The sequence below is a fragment of the Lytechinus pictus genome, chromosome 15 (assembly GCF_037042905.1).
Source record: "Lytechinus pictus isolate F3 Inbred chromosome 15, Lp3.0, whole genome shotgun sequence".
Classification (NCBI taxonomy): Eukaryota; Metazoa; Echinodermata; class Echinoidea; order Temnopleuroida; family Toxopneustidae; genus Lytechinus; species Lytechinus pictus.
This window is the reverse complement of record NC_087259.1, coordinates 2,216,900-2,238,468: the sequence shown is the minus strand read 5'-3', so window position 1 is coordinate 2,238,468 and position 21,569 is coordinate 2,216,900. Positions and strand designations below refer to the sequence as shown.

General features: G+C 34.5%; 1 protein-coding gene across 1 annotated transcript in view; it reads right to left on the bottom strand.

Annotated features, from left to right (window-relative positions):
- Window positions 1-999: 999 nt before the first annotated feature.
- The window catches only part of LOC135156826 (protein crumbs homolog 1-like), a 39,560-nt gene continuing 18,990 nt past the window's right edge, over window positions 1,000-21,569 (bottom strand). The window contains exons 10-14 of the mRNA XM_064110436.1: window positions 17,930-18,268; window positions 10,764-11,009; window positions 8,274-8,495; window positions 3,392-3,660; window positions 1,000-2,237 (exon numbers count right to left, since the gene is read on the bottom strand). Of these exons, the coding sequence (XP_063966506.1) occupies window positions 2,022-2,237; window positions 3,392-3,660; window positions 8,274-8,495; window positions 10,764-11,009; window positions 17,930-18,268 (1,292 nt within the window). The 3' untranslated portion in view covers window positions 1,000-2,021. The remainder of the gene's footprint in view (window positions 2,238-3,391; window positions 3,661-8,273; window positions 8,496-10,763; window positions 11,010-17,929; window positions 18,269-21,569) is intronic.

Sequence of the window (21,569 nt, the reverse complement as noted above, 5' to 3'; positions counted from 1 at the left end):
ATTTTTTACGGTTTTTCCGATGTTCGTGGATTATGAAAACATGTCCTCACTAAAAGCTGGCACTTTCGCGAGCCGATGTCAGCCGCCATTTTTTTCCGGAAGTCAACGCTAAGTGCGGCCGTAGCGTGTACGCTCGTTATTTTCACATGCATATGCATTTGCAATGGAACTGCGCACTTAGCAGTGTTTGCGCGCCGTTTAACGTCGCTCTCTGTGCAAAACTAGCGCATTTGCGTAGCCTTGCGCTCCAGTCGTTTATGCGTTAGTCGCATCTTGATATGAGCCGTGCATGCGTTAGTCGCATCATACAGCCGTTTCAATAATTTCAACACTATATTGATTAACCCCAAAATCGGAATTTTGGTTTTAAAATTCGGAATTCGGAATGGAGGTATAAAAATCTGTATAATTCCGCCAAAATCGGAATGGTTGGCAGGTATGCCATACCCTGAAATCACCCCTTGTCTATGGCAAACAGCTGGTCCCTGTATTAAGTGTAATTGCCCAACTCCCGATCAGGTACTTTAACTCTTGTACATGCAATACAGTTTCCTGGCAGACACCCCAGAATAGGGGTTAAACCTATGAACGTGCAACAGAAATCCCCTGATCAAGGATTTAACCATTGCATGTGTATTATTATTTCTCTCAAGAAACTCCTTATCAGTGGGATTGGGGCAATTATGCTACATTTCACATTCAATATCCTGGGATTTCCAGAATTCAGAAGTAAAAAAACTCGACCAGTTGGAGACTGTGAGTCTGTATGTACATGTATGTGGATGGTCTGCAGAAAATATATTTTTAAATCAGCTCAGCTCATAAAACAGATGTGGCACTAATTAACGAGGCATTTTTAGAAATATTGTGATTGACAAATGACATCCAAGCCAATGTGCACATTAGAGCAATCATACATAACTCTCATCTCTCACGTACATCAATGCAACAAATCAGCACAACAATTCAGAAGACAGGCACAAGAATGATAATGAATGCTTTTGATAATCTGAAATTTAAATTTGTTATGCCAACCGACTGAAGAACAAATTTCTTGTCAAACTTTAGCACAACTTTAGAATATATGAAAGTACATAGCTGCTCTTCAAAATAAGCATTTATACATTCCTATTAATGGGAATCAAAGCTGTAGGTCTCCTGGTTTCTTCACCTGCCTGAGCACATGTCGACTTACTGACAAATACAGCAGGAAAACATGTAATTCAACTTTGCTTCAAGCATATATTGAAGATGGTCACTTGCACAGCAGAATATAGGTTCTAGCATTATAAAGTCAAACTTCAGGTCTTCTCAAAAAATCTTTGGTAGCAAACAGTCCATCATGCTCTCCATAAATCACACAAACTATCTTTATTACAAATCAATGTACTTGAGATGATTAAATAATTCTAAGAGCATTTCAAAAAGCATTTAAAGCTCTGCATGACTTCTCTGTGATTCTTGTATGGTTAATTTAGCTGTGCAGGCCTCATATACATAGCTGAATACAAGATGACGCAGGCCTCTTCTGCTTTTGTGATCTCCTTTCAAAACCAATCGTCAACTGAATTGCTAAAACCACTGTGAAGCCTGAAGGAGTGCACAGGTTAATCAATAAACTGCTTAACTCACAATAAATTTGTTAAAATACATAATCTACAAGCGAGGAATGCACGATTTTGGAATCCAGCCACATCATATTACAAGACACATATTTTCTTTTTCAAGGTGTCAGAACTACTTGTAAACAGTAGTACATTGTAGAAAAGCTTTGGAGAGGTACGGCAGCAACTGACATCTTATGCATCTTTTTAAGTTTGCTACAATCTAGGCAACGATGGCTGTAATGGCACTTACAGCAACGTACATGTATCTTGTTTGCACACACTAATTCTTTATTGGAATGCATGGGAGTAATCTCCAATCATCAACTCTCTGCAGGCGTTCAGCTATATATCATCTATGCAAAGACAGAAGGCACTATTCTATAAGTATATTCATTCTAGGGGTCCAACATTCTCTCATATTAATCGCTCCTCCGGAGGCATTTTAAGCACGTTGTCCATTTCAACGAAGGAGCCAGTCATCTCTTGACGGCTGGGGCTGTACGATCCTTGCGTCGCCCTCTTTTTTCTCACCGAACATACAAAGCAGGAGAGTAATACGATGAGTATGATGATCACAACAGCCGCAGCGATTGAGGCTCCGATGATGATCCACTTAATGTCAGTGGGAGCCTAAGAGAAGTGGACAAAAGAGAAAGGTTTCATGATTAAGTACACAGGACATGGATGGTGTTTACATAATTACAGGTTGGTCATTAAAAGGATTGTAAGCTAGACACCATGTAAAAATTCAGAGGCGTGGCTGTTGTGCGGGAATCCTGCAAGTGTCTTTTCATCATAGACAACAAAACAATGGGGCAGTGGGAACACAAGATGTTGTTTTCCCCAAGTCCTATTTTGTCGTTTATAATGAAATTTGAGGATGCATGATGAAAAATCACTTGCAGGATTCCTGCAGGAAAACACTTGGCTCTGGATGTTGGGTTTGATGCCTTAGAGAAGATGGAGGAGAAAGATTACATAAGATGCATTGGAGAGGTGATGATGATAATGAATTCCTCACAATAGAATATCCTTTCTTCAGAACGAGCAAGTGTTTTTTCCTGTAAAGGGCCGTCAACCACAGTTTAATAGATGAGGACAGAATGTTTCATGTTCAGGAGAGATATTTTAAGTACTTTATTGTCTGGAGGCTATAAAGAATATGCTTTTCAGAAAAGCAATAAGATTTGAATTCCATGAAATAAAGTTTTATTTGTTAATCATGATAGAATATAAAAAGTGTTTGATTCATAAAGGAGCTGAAGCCTCTCTTTAATGAAAATCAGGTTGTTTTAGACCATTAGTTTACTCACATACAAATGCAAAATTTAGTTTTAAAAAAAAAATGACTTTCAGTACATTTATGATAAATGTATTTTATAAGCTGTCAATATATCTTTTCGAATAGATTCTGATTATTCAAAACAGCAATATCTCATACCAAATCATGATGAAATTAAAAGAAACCTTTAACAAAAATGTTACATATAGTTCTTCTAATAGTTAAATAGCAAATTCAAATTGTAATAGTATTTGATTTTTTTAAAGTGTGATTTGAATGGAATGACTTTAATCAAAACAGATGGCACCATGTGGATCACTACACAACAGCTTAGGCACAGTAGCATAAAACTAAGCTTTTGATCGTAGGATTGTACATTGATGATTGATTGCATTGATTATTGTGTATGGTCATTTGTAAAACCAGCCCCATAATCAATTGCTAAACTCTCTTACAAGGCCCTGTACGATTAAAGTGTAACTCTTAAATTTGCATGACATACATTTTCGCAGTTATCCCCCGTATAGCCATCGACACAGTTACATTCGTAGGTCGGTATGGTTTCATCTAAGAGAGAACATGTTCCTCCATTCTGGCAGATATCTTCTGTGAAACAGGGGTCCATGGTAAGGCACTGTGGTCCAAGGTATCCGGCTACACACTCGCACTTGTAACTTCCATATTCCTCCATACAAGTCCCTCCATTGCTGCAGGGATTGGTAGAAGCACTGCACTCCAAAATGTCTTCCTGACAGTAAGTCCCTTGGAAACCTACAACACATAAATAATTAAGAAAATCAATAGTTTTTTTTTTAACACTTTGCAGTAGATATGTTTAAATTCATTTATAAAAGACTATAATGGGCGAGTCATGGTCTAGTGGTTCCGACTTTCATCTTTCAGAAAATGGGTCGTTGGTTCAAATCCTAGCAATAGCATGTTTTCCTTTAGCAACAAATTTAGCCAGATTGTGCTGCACTCAACTCAGATGAGGTGCATTGGTACCTGAAAGGATTAATTCTTGATTGCACTGAGCATTACTGAAGAAAAGGCAGCTTGGGCTAAAGCTGAGTTATAAATAATTATTGTGCTTTGTATCCTCTGAAAAAGTGTGATATCCGGTTAATATTAAATCAAAGACCTATTGGAGTGTGGGCTATCATTAATACCATATTATATCTTGTCAATAAACCTCGGTCTTCACTCGAGGCATAAGGCGCATGGTCTCCACAAAACAGACAACTATTATTTCAAAATCACAGAAGAATATGTAAAGCTCTTTCATATTTAAATAAAGGGATTATAAGAAGTCTTTGGATGTGATGACCTTTAGTGAAAAAACTTGTTCAAGTGAGAGCAAACATTGATAGCATGGCACATCGTACCAATAAACCACTGTCTTCTCCCCATGAGGCTCAAGCACATGGTAAAAACTAGATTGACTTTGTGGTAAATGTTAAACTGACTCACTGATCACCAGGTTCGGAGTCAGCTTTAGCCACAGATACATGTACCAGAAGACAAAAGTGTATTGTACTTTCCATGAACTTCCTCAAATGAAAAGAAAACTGTTTTGTTATTTCAACAGGCCATGTTATCAAAATGGCCTCTCCAACAATAGACACACTTGCAATTTAGAAGCTTCAAGTCTCTTTCCCATCCAAACAATTACAGTGAATCATTTAAAAAGGAATGATAAAATGGAACCAAGATTGGCTTAAAGGGGTATTCCAACCTAATAAACAAGTTTGGCTTATCAGAAGGAGAAAAGTGTGATGAGTTGTTGAATAGTGAATGTAGTGGTTTCACCATGAATACACCTTGTATTCTTTCGTGGGCATGTGTTGGCCCTGAAAAGGACAATCCAAATTTGACATTTCGAAAAGTGTATTCTCGTCACACCATAAGGAGAATGAGCAAAGTTGTAAATGAAGGCTATATATAATCTGTCAGGTTGCTGTGTTCACGTTTGTTGAATGATTAAGCAAAATATATATTATGGTATGGAATCAACATGTTTAATTTTTCAAGAACTGTTAGTTTTAAAGGCCTACAGTCTTGGAATCTCTTGCCAGATGATCTCAAAGAAAGCCAAACTTCTTGTTCTTTTAGGAGAAAATATAAATTGTATCTACTTTAGTCTGAATAATTTAGTTTTTAATTGATTGCCTTTTATATTTTAGATTGTTATGTGTTTGTTATTGTATGTTGTCAGTTTTATGTTTGTAATATGTTATTTTGTACTGTTTTTGAAGTGGGGTAAATTCGGGGATAAATCTTGACAGGCCAATGGCCTTTTGTTTATCCCCCACATCCTCCACACTTCATCTTTTTTCTATTTATTTTATAATGTTATGTATAATGTATTTTGTAATTTGTATTGATTTGTAAACTTGATAATTTGATGTGTTTTGAAAGTGATATGAATAACATAGAATTGAATTTTCCCTCTACGGCTTTAAAAGTAGAGATGTACAACAGTACAAGTTACATACAGTACTTAGCAAACAATCCAATAAACACCTCTGCCCTCAGGTGAGAAAACTTGTATTTTTCCATCTGTGTAGCATTCAAGGAAATACGACTTTATGTAATTAGGATGGATGTTCATTTCATGGCATGATGTAGATTTCCTGATGGAACATGTTTAACTTCACTCAACATAGTGTGGAAAAACACTGAAGAGGGGAAACATACCATGTGAGATAACACAGATATGTGGGTTACCAACAACTGAATTTAAGTAACAAGTCTGCTTCATGATTTGGAAAGGGGAATATCTGAAATATTTCAGAAACTTCAGAATACCAACTTCCCATAGAAAATCTCTGATCATTTAAAAACCCATTTTTACTTGCTATTTCCAAGACTTACAAAACAGGTGATTTACTACAACTGCATCTAAAGCATTGAACAATACCCCCTCTTTTATTAAATCAGTTAAATTCTATGGATCAATTGAAGAGTCTTCTACAAAGATACATCTTTTCTGATTAGTTCATTAGATTTTCTTCATCTATTACTGACACAATATCTGTTTGTATGTTTATAATGTAATATGATGCTTATTGTCCTGTAAACACAATGATATAGTGAACTATGGAGAGTGTACTAAATGTTGGTAATTATCATTATTGTGTATGATAAGGCGACCGCACACCTTACGACTGGTCTCCGACCCGATTTTAGAATAAATGTTGTAGAATTTGATGCTAATATTGAGACTTGGAATAAGTTACTGTGTAATGTTCTAAATCATCGTACGAATACCTGTGATCAAATTTGTGACTATGCTATCATCCTTCTTAGAATAAAAGCGAATTTAATATCTAGTCGTAATGACGTCATAGCAGTCGTACGATTGGCTACGATTTGAAACCAATTTGGACTTTACTCCGAAATAAGGGCTTGCAATCTTTCAAAATGGTTATAATATTATTATTTCAATTAATTTTAACCTCAAATAAAATGATATGTTCCATTCACATCTTCAGAAAATGAGAAAAATGCGATTTGTTCCAAAATTGGGTCGCAGACCAGTCGTAAGGTGTGCGGTCGCCCTTACGGACTTGGTTAGCTGGAGATTTGTAAAATATGTATTTCAATGAGAAAATAGGCCCTTAACCGAAGCAAACACAAAATGTCAAACCCTTCACATGGACAACAAATTCGAATTTCAACTGAGGATGCACTTAATCACAGTAATTGCACATAAAAAAAATAAAAAATCCAAGATTTAGATTGAATTTAATGCAACTGAAATCTTCAGGCTTGCTTGTCTCGGACATACTATACACGTGTAAGACTTTCAAGTGTTTGACTAATCATATGCATGATATCCTGTTTGAACTTCTTAATGTGAAGGGACCTTCTTAGGATTAATGATCATAATACAAGGGAAGTTCCTTGATTTAACTTAATAATGTGAGTGATCCCAGATAACTCTGTCTTTCCTTTTACTGATGATCATTTACAGACAAGATTTCTTGACTGATCCTTACTGCCTTGCATAGAACAGGGAAGGACTGAAGGGATGAATCAGATTTTATTCTTATTAATTAGATGAAACAACTTAGATCTGATCAGAAATTTACTAAAAAAAATTAGTAGCCACATTGTTCCATTCTATTTTTCTGCAATGAGGCCAATCAATAGCACTTCAAGGCCATTGTGTAGTCTTGGGTTGATTTAAATCCTGTCACTACTATGGCAAATCAAGAACATTAAATTTCATATAGATATATGTGATATTCATTGAAGCAAGAAGGATCACAAAGATGTCTAATATATCAAAAAGTTATAGCACTGTACAACCACTTAATGTGGCATGAATCCACAAAGACCTTGGTTTCTTAGATACTTGTACTGTAACAAGAAAATGATTTCATTAATACTAATGTGACTGAGCAAGACATCATTGTAAATGGCAACATTCTAGCACAAGTATATCACCTACTGTACTAATTTCAAACTAATCAATTTGAACAAAGATCAAAGTTACAAAAATTACCTTTGCATTAAGCTGATAAATCCACAAGAAAACAACAAAACTTCTCTCACTGAATATACATGCACATACATGTACATGTACATATAAAGCTGTTCGGCATTACATTTTATTTCCTTATTTATTGAAAAGAAATAATCTTTTAAAATCCTTCAGACATACAATGAAATACAATAGACCAAAGTCCTTGCTCTGATCCCATTTCAGTAAATTACTTTCAGGGCGATAACAATCCCTAAGTAATAAATGCCAAATATTTGTGGGCTTGTAAATTACCATGTTTGGAATACCGAGTATTTGACTGGTTATAAATGACGACGCTGACAATGTGATTAGTATTTGTGTAATAATATCATCATAAAAAATGAGGTTCAAAGTTCTTTCTCTCTGTCTGCCCCCCCCCCTATATTTTTTCTCTCTCTTTCTCCCCCCCCCCCCTGCACCAATGCTAATTGGTGCAAACCATCCAATATTTAAGAAATTAGTTCTTCAACTGTTCTATTGAGCTATTTCAGAATCACGTTGCTTATGAAGTGAACATTTTATTTTATTGTTTGCCAACCCCATAAACAGAAATATGGAGACATAGGAGACAATTCACTGCTCTGTGATGCAGATAAAAAATTTACAATTTACCTCGAAACAAATGCATTTAACTTGAATAGAAATAACTTATAGATAAGAGAGCATTAGAGAATATTTTAAGAAAGAAATTCTTTTCTCAAGAAATTACCATAGCAACATTCAAATGACTGTACCTTTAGCAAAAATTTTAGCTTTTGTGAGATGGAGCAAATACTTGGTTGCCAAGAACTATGTCATGATTCACTTAGCTAAATACATTCAAGAAAGCAGAAATTTAAATGAAATGATTTACCTAATTCTTGACAGTCACACTCGTAACCATTGACCCGATCAAGACACGTTGCACCATTCGCGCACAGATTACCAACGCATTCATCTATGTCCGTCTCGCAGTTCTCTCCTGTATATCCTGCTACGCAGGTACACCGATAGCCGTAGGTTAGGTCAGTACAGTTGGCTCCGTTTAGGCAAAGGTTGTCTGAGCAGTCGGGCAGTTTGGTTTCACAAACTGTACCTGGAAACGTATGAAATAGGGATAAAAGTTATAAGGCATGTTCACACCTTCTTAATTAATAATGGGGAAAGTATTTTACAAAGAACCTGTTCAGGCTTCAAAATTCCTGAAATTTAATGAAGCATTCACACCTGACTGAATCAGATAAAGTTAAAAGAGAAGGCCTTGAGATACATGATGATTTCTAAATAGAAGAGTGCATATTTTTTTGCCTGACCTTGCCATTTATGCTGATGGAATATCAAGGCCTAGTCTACCCTGAAAAAAGTTCATTAGCACAAAACATGAAAAATTCAACAAGCATAATACTAAAAATTAATTATATTTCCTTTCTAGATTTGACCTTGAGACAGTTCTTGTAAAATTGTTTTTCACACATTGTAAGTATCCCTGCACCCTCTCAGAAATCTATACCAAAGTTCTCATCAGTTTGAAACTTTAAAAATACCTCCTAGTAATTTGAAGCTATTTTCTTTCTGGGATAAATAAGTGCTTTATTTTCACGGTGGGAAACTACAAGGTATTTTCTGATTGAGCAGGTATGAATACCCCTAATTTCTATACTATGTACATGTAGCTACATGTACTGGGCTAGACAGGTTATAAGAGGATGTTAATATACCACAACTTCATCATATAATATATGCACAACAAGGGCAGACTAATGGAACAAATATTAGTTTTTCAGTAGCAAGTCCTACTATACAGTCATTCTAGTTTCACAAAGCTATACTATTAGCTTTATACCTATATGTACAGTAGTCTCACTGATATAACTTATAAAGGCAATGAATACAAAACTAATACATGTATTTTGAAACTTGTCATCTATTCACACAAGTTTCTTACATACATGTAGTCTGTGACTTTGGGTTCACAAAACCTTTTTGATAACCTGACAAAGATATTTTTCACAAAGGTCACACAGCCTAATTAATATACTCTTTTCGTATGAGTTTGTGTATGTGACAAACATATAAAAGGAGAAGAAATAATACATTTTAATAAGTTGTAACGTTTACAGTAAATGCAAAGATAACTGCTGCAGTCTAGGACTACCAGAATATAAGAGTGCATATATAACAGTGCATATGAAAAGGAGGTATGAAAGTGAAAAAATACATATATGTGAAGCTCAATGCTTTCATAAAGAAATCTGGCGCAGTTTGACATTTTGGCTTCAGTAATTCCAAAACAGAATATGTTTTTAAGTAGGGATGAGTGGGGGAATAAGGCAAAATAATGATAAATATGTTTGTTTGCTAGGCTCGATGCTTGTTGAATCAGAGCACAATATGTTCATTTGGATGAAGTAGTCATTTTAAGGGCCAAAGGGGGATTTCAACAAAACTTTAAATGTGACTAAAAGTCATGCTTAATTTTCAAAGTGTAATTTCATGAGTGAATATGGGGTAGTGCACAAAGCAATAGGAAAAATTCAGTGTGATACTGTATGTAGTTAGATCTTTGTGAAACTCCCCCTGATCAAGGGCTGAATTCTGACTTAATAAGGAATGAGACAGGCATGATATTCCCCTCTGAAAAAAAAATCTGTAAAAAAGCCAAGGGTTGCTAAGTCACCGCCGAAGTCCAAGGCGCCCCGGATGGGGTTACAAGCTGTTGCATAGTAAAGAAATCAAAAGTGATTTTTCAGGGCGATTCTGCATGATAATTCTATCAGTTGACTTAAAAAAGCAGTAAAAACAGCATAAAAATGTCCTTGGGCAAGTATTTCACTTTAAAAAAACATTTAGAAAAAAAAATCAGAATTCCGATTTTAGTCAGGAGAATATCATGCCAGGATATAAAAGGGCCAATGCATATAGAGTGCAATCAATTTGAAAGTCTACTAGATGGCATAAGATCTCAAGCATATTTTGGCCAATGAGCTGATGCACAATTAAGTGATACAGTGTAAATCAGACCCTTTGGTGGGTGAGTTTGACGCTAAGTTCTATTTCTGTAAAAACAACCAATAGCATTTCTTTTAAATGTAATTTTGAAGTCACACTCAAAACTCTACCAAAGCAGCAAAAATATCATTTTAAGTGTCAAACTTTCTGAAACAGCCAATAGATAAATTATAAGTGCAACACTTAACAGCTCACAAATTCATTTCGTATGTGCAAGTTCAACCTTTGTGAAGCAACTCCCAAACTCCATGTATCATCACATAGTAATCCCTTAATCTGGATATTCTCATCTAAGTACGAGAATTCTTTAATGTGATTATAAGTCCACTAACCTACAGCTAATTATCTCACTTACCACCATATCCCGGTGCACAGGAGCAGATGAAACCAAACCTGTCGTCCGTGCAGTTACTACCCTCTTGCTGGCATGGATTACTGTCGCACCATTGAATCTCGTACTGGCAGTCTGTGTCGTTGAAACCAGTCGGGCAGGTACACTGGTATGTGAATGAGTTGTCGGTTTGATCTAAGGTCTGCGAGCAAGTACCTCCATTTTGACAAGGTAGATTAAGGCAGGGGCCGGCATATTGGCAGTTTGTACCTATGTGTCAGAAGGGGGTGAGGATGGGAGGGGAAAGTTAGGGGGGTTTATGTTTTTACAAGGCATGTACTTTAATAGGTGATTTTTGGTCATTTTTGCTGCTTGATTCAATTATTGCAAAATACTTTCCTTTACAATAGCATTTACAATTTATACATATTCAGAACTTAATAATGAGAGAAATTGCTTTTACAATCAAATTGTTTCATGTACATGACCCTAACACAGAACATTTTAAGTGACATGAAATATAGCCTTTGTCAAAGCAATCTGCTATCCATCAAAACATATTGTTTAACACCACATTGAGTGAACACTTAGCTTTCCAACACCATGCCTGCAAATACATGTATATCATTTTATGACAATAATAAAACACTTTTCATAAATGCAAAGTCAAAGAGATTCAAACATTACACTTTGCCAAGTTATATGGGTAAAAGATACATAAATCTGTACTACAATTTCACTAATTGCAGTTTATCAAATAAAGGATTATGCACATGAACTCAATAAAAGCAAAAATAAAAAATAAAAAATATCAAATAAAAAATCTGACATTGAAAGAAGTAAATTTTATCCCCATATTTTAAAGTTATAACAATTACATTTACGAGTACTCTGTACTTTTCTTAATCTAAAAAGGCATATTTGTCTTAAAATATTTGTGACATACACACTATTAGATCCAAATCAAGCATAAGAACCGATTGCTTGCAAGAAGATCTATATGTATATAAAATTACAATTACAATTTTTATCTTGAAAATATGACAAGTGACTTCCTATTAAAAGACTTTAAAAAAAATCAGAATTTTTTTGACAGTAGATTACTCAAACTCTTGAATCATTAAGTTTTTACCCTATGCACTTTGTTTATCACCAAACAGTTTATTTGACTCTCTTTCTGTAAAACATGAAAGTGTGAGAGTATTTTTTTATAAAGTAAGCTGATAAAACCTATTAAACCACATATTACAAGAGATTTATCGATAAATTGTCTTGTACAAGTTTTGTATTACTAAAATCAAAAGCACATTGTATGATTAGTGGTGAACTACAATAAACAGACAATAGATAATAACAAGATTGAACCATTACAGACATAACAAAAACACTTGGACAAATAAAAAAAACCTTTCATTTTCAAGGTATACGATAAAACACACAAAAATAAAGACAAATACAAAAAAATGAACATTAAAACAAAACAGATACATGTACGAAGCAGAAAGGGTATATGTACATGTATCTCATCTGAAGGTCACAAGAACGACACAAAATAAGTATTGAACATTTTTTTCAAGATGAAGAAATAAAACCATTGTAGAATTTTCATGTACTATAATCCATACATTTATTGTGCCAAAAGCATACTGGTTCACGTGTTCATATGCTTGCACACATTTCAGTAGTCCGATTGTAAGTTATACCCAGTTATTTTATACAGATCTTTCTTCTTTTTATGCCTATCAGCTTTAAACCATCATCAGTTCTATAGTACATTTTATGTAATAACAAATAACAATCATTAAATAATAACAATCAATTATTAGAACTCACCGACTAGCAAACGAACATCAACAACAGTACAGACATATGTAGGCATACACTACAAAATACTACAGAACATGGAGAGAAACACTAATAACCTAGCCAGTAGGGAAGAGCGTAAAAATAAAAGAGGGAACTGAGGGCGGGGAATGAGGGCAAGAAAATTAGAATGAAAGGTGTGATATGAGAGGTAAAGAGAGAGAGGGAGTTGGCAGAAACAGAGGGTTATAGAGTGTGATAGAGAGAGGGGAGGAAGAGAAAGAGAGAGAGAGAAGACACATCCACACACACATAGAGAGGTACAAAACAAAGAGAGTCAGAGAGAAAGAAAAAAAAAATACAAAGACAAGTAAAATGTAGAAGAGAGGTGGCAGTGATACCTCAGTCACATTTGCTCTACAGCGGCCGTATGGCGAGTCAAAAATAGCCGTTATAACATATTTTGTACCAGCTACATATGTGTTTGAATAAAAATGAATAAAACGGCTGTTTTCGACTCGCCTTACAGCCACCATAGAGCAAATGTAACCAAGGTATGAGCAGGAGATAGAGAAAGGTTATCTATGGAAATGAGCACAGACAGTGGAAAAGAGAGATAAAAAGAGAGTATGATTGTATGTATAGGTGCAATGATAGGAGAGAGACAGAAACCAAGAGTAAGAGGAAGAGATAGACAACAGATCTCACTAAAGAATGACAAGAGTATCACTATAATAGAAAACGAGGCGCTAGTTGATTAAAGCTGTCCTTGATAGCTCAACAGCTGGTTGTATGACTACCCCAAAGACCTGTCTCAATCAGCCCCAAGCTTTTTCATTTACTGCACTACATGGAGATATATTTCTGCTCTAGCTTATTATTCTGATCAGGGCCACATTGCCATCCAATGGTGACTTGCATGGAATTCTTGATTGGTTGGTTGTTGAATATCATTACAATGGCAATTACAGAGATCTACTAGAAGGCAGTTACAAACTTTTGTGCAGCCGGGTACAGTAAAGGCTTGATATTATTTGCCAAATAAGGATGCAAATTTTAAGGACATGTCCACACCAACAAAAACTTGATTTGAATAAAAAAAGAAAAATTAAACAAGCGTAACACTGAAAATTTCATCAAAATCGGATGAGAAATAAGAAAGTTATGGCATTTTAAAGTTTCGCTTCATTTCACAATGAAGTTAAATGCACATCTCGGTCGGTATGCAAATGAGGAACTGATGACATCTCTCACTCACTATTTCTTTTGTATTTTATTATATGAAATATGAAATATTTTTATTTTCTCGTCATTGTCATGTGAAATGAAGTTTCATTTCTCCCTGAACACGTGGAATTCCATTATTTTAACATTTTGTGCTTCAGACAAGGAGGTCCTAATCGTCAAATTCGTAAAAATTGAAATATTGTATAATTCAAACAATAAAAAAACAAAAGAAATAGTGAGTGAGTGACATCATCGACTCTCTCATTTGGATGTAACTGGCTCGTTCATATAACTATTTTTGTTTAAAAAAGCGAAACTTTGAAATGTCATAACTTTCTTATTTTACATCTGATTTTGATGAAATTTTCAGCATTGCGCTTGTCTGATTTTTCTCTATTGATTCAAATCAACATTTTTCTGAGGTGGACTTGACCTTTAAAGAGGGCAATGGAAATCTCAATGTGCATGTCCTGTAGCTTAAACTTATGCATTCTTGAGTGAGAATCCTCCACTTTAATAGGCTGATAGAAATGTGTGTTTAAAAAATAAGTAGGGATGATCGAACAAGATTATTGAGATTAATCAAACTGAGGCTGATGAAGAACATTCTCCTGTAGATGATATTGATAATTTGCTTGGGGATTATACAAGATGATGACAATATGATTGTGACGTATGATAGCTTGTTGAGATAATGAGAAGCACACTGTAGGTTTAAATTTCTGTTCATATAACACTGACTTGAACAAGGCCATGGTCAGAGGCATGTTGCAAATATTGTTGCAATTAAACACAATTTTAAAGATTAATCACTAGTCCGATATGCAGACTTCACATTGGATAAGTTTCAAGTTATGTTTGATTTTCAGAGCTGTATTTGATTGCAATTCTTTCTACAATGGCCCCCTGATCTGATGTTAATATGAAAGTTATTAATTGACAAGATTGTAACTTGTAAAATGCTATAAAGAAAAGTGTTAAGGAAATGCAGCATTTTAATTGAAAGAAGATAAGAAGTTCACCAATACCGATTAGTTCCTGCAATACCAGCTAAAAACATCTACCTGGTATGAACACAATGCTTTTCAAAACAACTTGTATGAGAGGCGACTGAATGGTTTTGAGCCTAAAGACCTGGGGACCGTTTCATCAACATTTTTGTCCGACAAGTTGTCAGATCTGACATCTTTCTCTGATGTTGATTGGCTGAGAGGTACTGTTACTATGGTAACTGTCGGATAAAATGGGACTTGTTGGATGAAACGTCCGACAAGTCCTTTCATGAAACGCCCCCCTGGTCCCACTAGCCGACAGACAAAAAAACATGTTCATAACGGATACAGCGAACAAGCAATATTTTGGGGTAGCTCCATCCGTTTTTATCCGCTCCAGACATTGAAATCACAGTGGATGGATTTATTTTTACATCCTCTCTGCATCCGAAAGTGCAGTGGGACCGGGTCTTATAACATGGAAAGGATTAAGATATGAAGACCAAATTAGGTCCACGAAATCTTTGATATTTCTTACTCCTACATGTACCATTAACCAGATTTCTTGGTCATACCTACATTGAGTCTGATTTTACAGGTTCCTGTATCATAGTGTATAACTATAATGAATAATGGACAAACTTGATTTAGACTTTCGAGGGGTTGATGACATGGAATGCTTCCACTGTTTTGACTGCTCATTGGTCTCAGAATGATAATGATGAACCCAAGTCTCATCTCAAGTCACAACTCATTCCAAGAAATTGGATGGGTTACCCTCAAAGAGTGCCAAATCTTTCAACTGCAGAAACTTGATGACAGCTCAATAGTTGGATTTGCCCATTTTTCATGAGAAACCTGATACAGAAATTTAGGAATCTATAAAATAAGGCTAGATATTGCCACGGCCAAGAAACTAGGTGGAAAAGATTTCATGACCCAAATTTGGTCTTCATATCTTAAATTTTCTACTGTATGTTAAGCTCAAAACTTTTTAGTCATCATCGCAGGGTGTTACTAGTCAAGAGTCAATATTATGTGTAACATGACTAAGAACCACATGAGTACATTCAACTATAGTATTAGAAACACATAACAAGTTCAACAGACTTTTTAGAACAAGCTTCAAGGCAAATTTCAAGAATTGACAAATTCCCTTCAAGAACCTGTCAATAAATTCATAACTAGATTATGAATGTGTATGCCCTGAAACATGCAGAAGATATTTTTTTAAATATTGGATAAGTTTTTAGATTTTATATCTACATTGAAATTTGGGTGCCAAATCCAAATAAAATATCTACATATATTTTATTTCTTTACGATATAAAGTTGCTTCCCAAGCACAGAAAGGATGAATATTTCAGGATTTAATATTTGTCTATACCTTTCTGATTGAACCATCCCCAAATTTGAAAGATAGGTGGTCAAAGAGCCATTTTATAAAGAAAAATGACAAGAGGGGCACTAGATTTTTTTATCCTCTCAAATTTTCTATTTCATTTCATGCCTAGAAAAAGGCTTTATATAAAAAAAAATGCAAATTTTTACCAATTTCAATTTGGCAATCAATAAAAAATAAATAAAATTGAATGGTTCATTCAATGAAACACATTTGAATCATTTTATACATGTATCCTCTGTTTAATATTAGACTGTTTTAGAGCATACACATTACAATAGCAATAAACACGTTGGGGTATTATTAAAACCTGAAAGAGGAATTAATATTAAAATGTACTATTGAAAATGATTGAAAATTTATAAACTCTGTCAAAAGCTTTAGTGAAGGTTCAAAAATATGAATAATATATGAAGTATCAACATTCTAATGAATGCAAAAGAGTAGTGGCCATTAAGTTAGATTTATTGATTCTTTGTTGAAATTTGAGTGTTACATTTGCAGGCAATTAGCTCTCTCAGAAATGTTTTTATGGCTCTTTTAACAATATGTACAGGATAAAGGTTGCAATTTCACCTGAATAGCTATTTTTATCAGATGGCCAATCATAATGAAATTTTTGCATGATTTTCCCCCTTTTCAGTATAAAACTTATTTGAAATGGGATGAAAATTTCAGGATATCATCTGTGTCTGTAGCTTTCTGATATGAAACAAAAATCTGTAAGATAAGTGCTTGAATGGTATTTTTTAAAGAAGAATAGACACATTGTAAAGACAGGGCACTACCTATACAAATATTTGAATATTCAGAGAATCAATGAATGAAAGAAGGGATTCAAAAGCTACTCCATTTTTGTAAGATCAGCATGTTAGATGATACTTGAGTTTGACCCTTTAGTTTACCAAAGCTTTCAAACATGACATGTAATGATTACAACAAGATTTATAATGAAAAACACACAAATGACAATATAAAGATGGGTCTAATGCATAAGAGAAAGGTAGTATGGACCATGGAAAGTAAAAGTAGAATATACATTGTACGTACATATCTGGTGAGAAACATAAGGATATAAGCTAAATATAAAGGTAGTTTTCAAACTGTTAGACAAGTACAAATTCACTTCTAGCTCTCAATCCAGATTTTACGAGAAATGCTGATGTTTAGAGGAAAAACCAGTCAAAAACAGGAGGTCTAAAGTAAATTGAATAAATGATTATGTGCACATAAACAGGCATTCACAGGAAAGGCTAAAATCTAATTTATGAGTGATTGCTAAAAGTTAAATATATGGAAAAACAAATCTACCAATTACAATCATACACAATTTCCCCTTTCTTTTCACCGCAGGGATATTCTTGAGATATTGGGATTTAAAGAATTTCTGAAATATTCTCTAAATCCAAAAAATAGGAAGAAAATGTATCCTTTCGTGTCATGTAAATTCCATTTTCATTTCTCAGACAGATAACTGTCAAACGATGGGTAGCCACATAATTTTTTATAAATAATACATTACGTACCGGGTATTACATCAAAACCCAGTATGGTTCCCACATATCGGTCAGCCCCCTTTAACCCTAACCATCTTAAATATCTGTAGATAAAGCAAGTTACACAAGCAATTAATTGCAATCAAGCTTGCCGTTCAACGGGCAAGATAATATATATTTTTTATAACATTCCTCGGTCCACACACCCTATTCTCCCATGCAGTTGACACCGGAAGCAAGGAAACATGGGGGGGTCAAAGGGAAAAATACCTTCATAAAACTCTGTGCAGTTGCACTGCCAGGAGCCTGTTCCGTCATCCACGTGGCACAGCCCGTCGTTCTGACAGACGACAGCCGAACAATCGGCTACTTGGCACACATCCCCTACATATCCCAAAGAGCAATTGCACAGGAAACTACCGGGAGAGAGGGCGGTACATTGACCGTCGTATTGGCAAGGATTGGGGGAACATGGGCTAATGTCACAGTTACGACCAAAGAAACCTGTCCAACAATTGCACGTGTAGTTGCCCTCCGTGTTGGAACAAGTGCCGGAGTTGCAAGGCGAAAATACCCAGCACTCATCGACGTCTTCATCGCAGTGCAAGCCTTTGGGAAGGAATGAAAGGTTGGATGTCCAATATTCCATGCACATATCAGTGCAATATCCCGGATGAAAATATGAGGGCAGTGTTTATAGAAGTGATTTTAGATTGATTGATTTAGAACCCCAGAACAAAACATTTTGAAAGGAAAGTATGGAGGCATACATGTATGTTTCAAGTGAATCGGGTATTTGTTTTATTTCAATTGACAACAAAAATGGAATCCAAAATATAGAAAGTTAAAGGCCAATTTAAAGTTTAAACCAAATGTAGCAGAGGGGAGGAATGGAATATAAAAGGGAAGAAATATTTGAGAATTTAGTTAATGCAGAATCAAAGTATGATTCTTCATTCGTTTTTAAAAATCGAAAATGTGATCGTCTATTAAAACTAACTTAACATGAAAATTTGAATGTAACAACTGGGTTAGTTTCTGAACAACAGGATTAGTTTCTGACCAACAGCCTAGGTCAGGTTTGGGGGAGGCTCACATTCACATGAGGATTTTGCACTTCCTACATGCAGTGCACATTCATGTAGTGTATTAGTAGTCTCAAAGTGGGGAACATCGCAGCATTAGCTAATAGCAAGGCTTACAACATGACAAAAGAGAGGAGCTGCGCTGGGCTTTGACCATAAGATTTTATTAGATGTACTGTATGTTATATGGATACTAGGATAGGGGGAAATATAAGCAATGTACTACATTTGGTTAAAATTGAAACATTTCTCTTTGTAATATGTTATGTTGTTGGTGGCGATGATGGTGATAATGATGGTGATAATGATGAAGATGGTGATGATGATGATGATGACAATGACGATGATGGTGATGATGACTGATTATAATGGTGATAATGATTATGATAGCGATAATGCGTATGTACCTGTACCTGTACTAGTAAAGAATAAAATTAATTCAATTCTGATAAATCAATTCGATAAAGGGTGTGAAAATGACCGAACAATGATGATGACAAAGATGATAATACAGACAGCGATGACATTGAGGGAAATGATGTGGATGATGCAATTCAAACTGACAGAACCGATATAAAGTTCAATATTTCCATTCTTTGCAAGCAAGAAATATCAATTTCAAGTTCATGAATAAAGTGTATGATTTCGGAATGACATGCATTCTTCATTATGAAGTGTGTCACTACATGCCCTCCTAAACATTTACATGTAATAGCTTTAAAAAATGGAAATATATGTACATGTACATAATGTCTGTTTGATCAATGTATTAGATTTAATTGAGGAATGTAAATCATTGATTCATTTCAGCAAGGTTAGTGGAGAGAATAGAAACATATAAGAAAAACAAGAAGACATGAACACAAAAACACAAACACAAAAGTACAGAACAATAAAAAAAAACTCCATTGCATAAAATGGAGGGTAGACCAATTATAAATAGATGCTCATTCCAATACTTCTCCTAAAATGTTTACGAACACAATTAAGTCTTTAAAATTTTAAAACACAATGAAATTCATAAAAATTCTAGTAATTTTTAGTGCTTGATAGACAATAAAATCTACAAAAAAAGCTCAGTACAGTAGTGTGTGCTATTATCATAAATTTATTTCAATCTGGTCACAGGCTTCTTCTACTTTGTCTATACACAGTCCTTGTTTAACTCTGTTTTTATGGCAATCTTCAAAGGTTGATAATATCACTTCAAACAATACAACATCTCTCATTTAGTTATCCAACTATACAAAGATAAAAAGAAACAAGTGACAGATGAACTGAAATTTAAATCAACATTTTGATCTTTTACCTCATCATTCCGGCCAAAATTTATGCATAAATTTTATTCCTTTGAAGTTAAATGTTAAGCAAAAGCATGCATAGCAGTATCAAATACCTGTACATGTAGCTGTAAATCCAAACAAAACATATGTTGATCTCTTTAAACTTCTACCTTCCAAGAGGATTTCTTCTTCTAAGATTCTGCAAAAGCTTGAACAACACTAACTTTCTGAAAAAAGCATAAGCTTCTTTAGTAGTAACTTTTATGAAAGATGTATAAAAATGTCAAATCTGTCATACTCATATTTCACAAATCATACTTTGTTTTCTGTATCATATGGGGAAATTTATTTGCAAATACTTAATGTTTATAAATCTTTAATATACCTTCCTCTACAACTTTGCAAATTTTTGTTAAAATGACATGGGTTTAAATTAAAGTGATTCCACTTTTTTAATTTTGTCATCTTTCACACCATTTTTCAGAACTTTAGGTGCTGCTATCCTTACAAGAGAGAATGAATGGCATAATAAATGAATTCTCTAGGTAAGAAGTAATTCTATACTATACTGTGAAATTTGATGACATTTACATAGATTTTGATGGAGTATTCGACTCAATGTTCTGATCTTGTAAGGTCTAAAAAGGCCCAGTTCTTGTTATTGCGTAAGTCACAAGAACTTTCTTTAGGGTGAACTTCAAAGCTTGATAGCAAAATATCAAGCACATTGACCTATGTTATGTTTTTCATATGTGGAATATATAGGCGAGAAGGTATAATATCTGTGCAAAATATGGCGGAAATGGCATGGATTTTATTTTTACTGTGAAACGTCCTTAAGTGTCTGTCCACAATTTTAGACCAACTTAAACCCGAGTTCAGAATATAGGACCATGTCTAAGTATTGCAGACAATCTCATGGCATTGTAATGATTTCACCATGTAATAAGCTGTATCATATGACGTCATAATATCTTTGTTATGAATAAGGTCACAAGTTTGTCTGTGCAACGTAACTTTTAACAAAGTTGAATTTTGAAAAAGATGAATTTTGCATTTTCTTTCCCTTTAATCTACTTGGACAATAGCTTCTTGTTGCCTTTTTATAAAAAAAAGTTGCAAAGTCAGAAGTGTTTTTAAGCCCTAGTAGCCCATTGACATTCTACATAAAATTCTATGTTGTTTTTGCTAAACTTTTTTTCACATGTCCAAACGAGGCCTAAGAATTGCAAAAAATGTCATTCATGTCACTTGCTTCCTTTTAACATTACAGGGCATATATGGTTAAGACATCAAACAAAACTCTTCATTAAATTAGTACAAAATTAAAAACTGAGCAGTCTGCTGGCAGCCGTCTTCATGCAGTGTGAGATGCTGTTAATTGGGTCATTAATTAATTAATAAAACATGCATGTTATTACATGTATCTGCGTAGGGTCACATCATGCAATTAATAAACTTTGTGACAATCTTCCAGCTCATATTTAATGTTCTGAAATAATGTCAATTACATTCTGGTCATATCATGTATATAAAATCAAA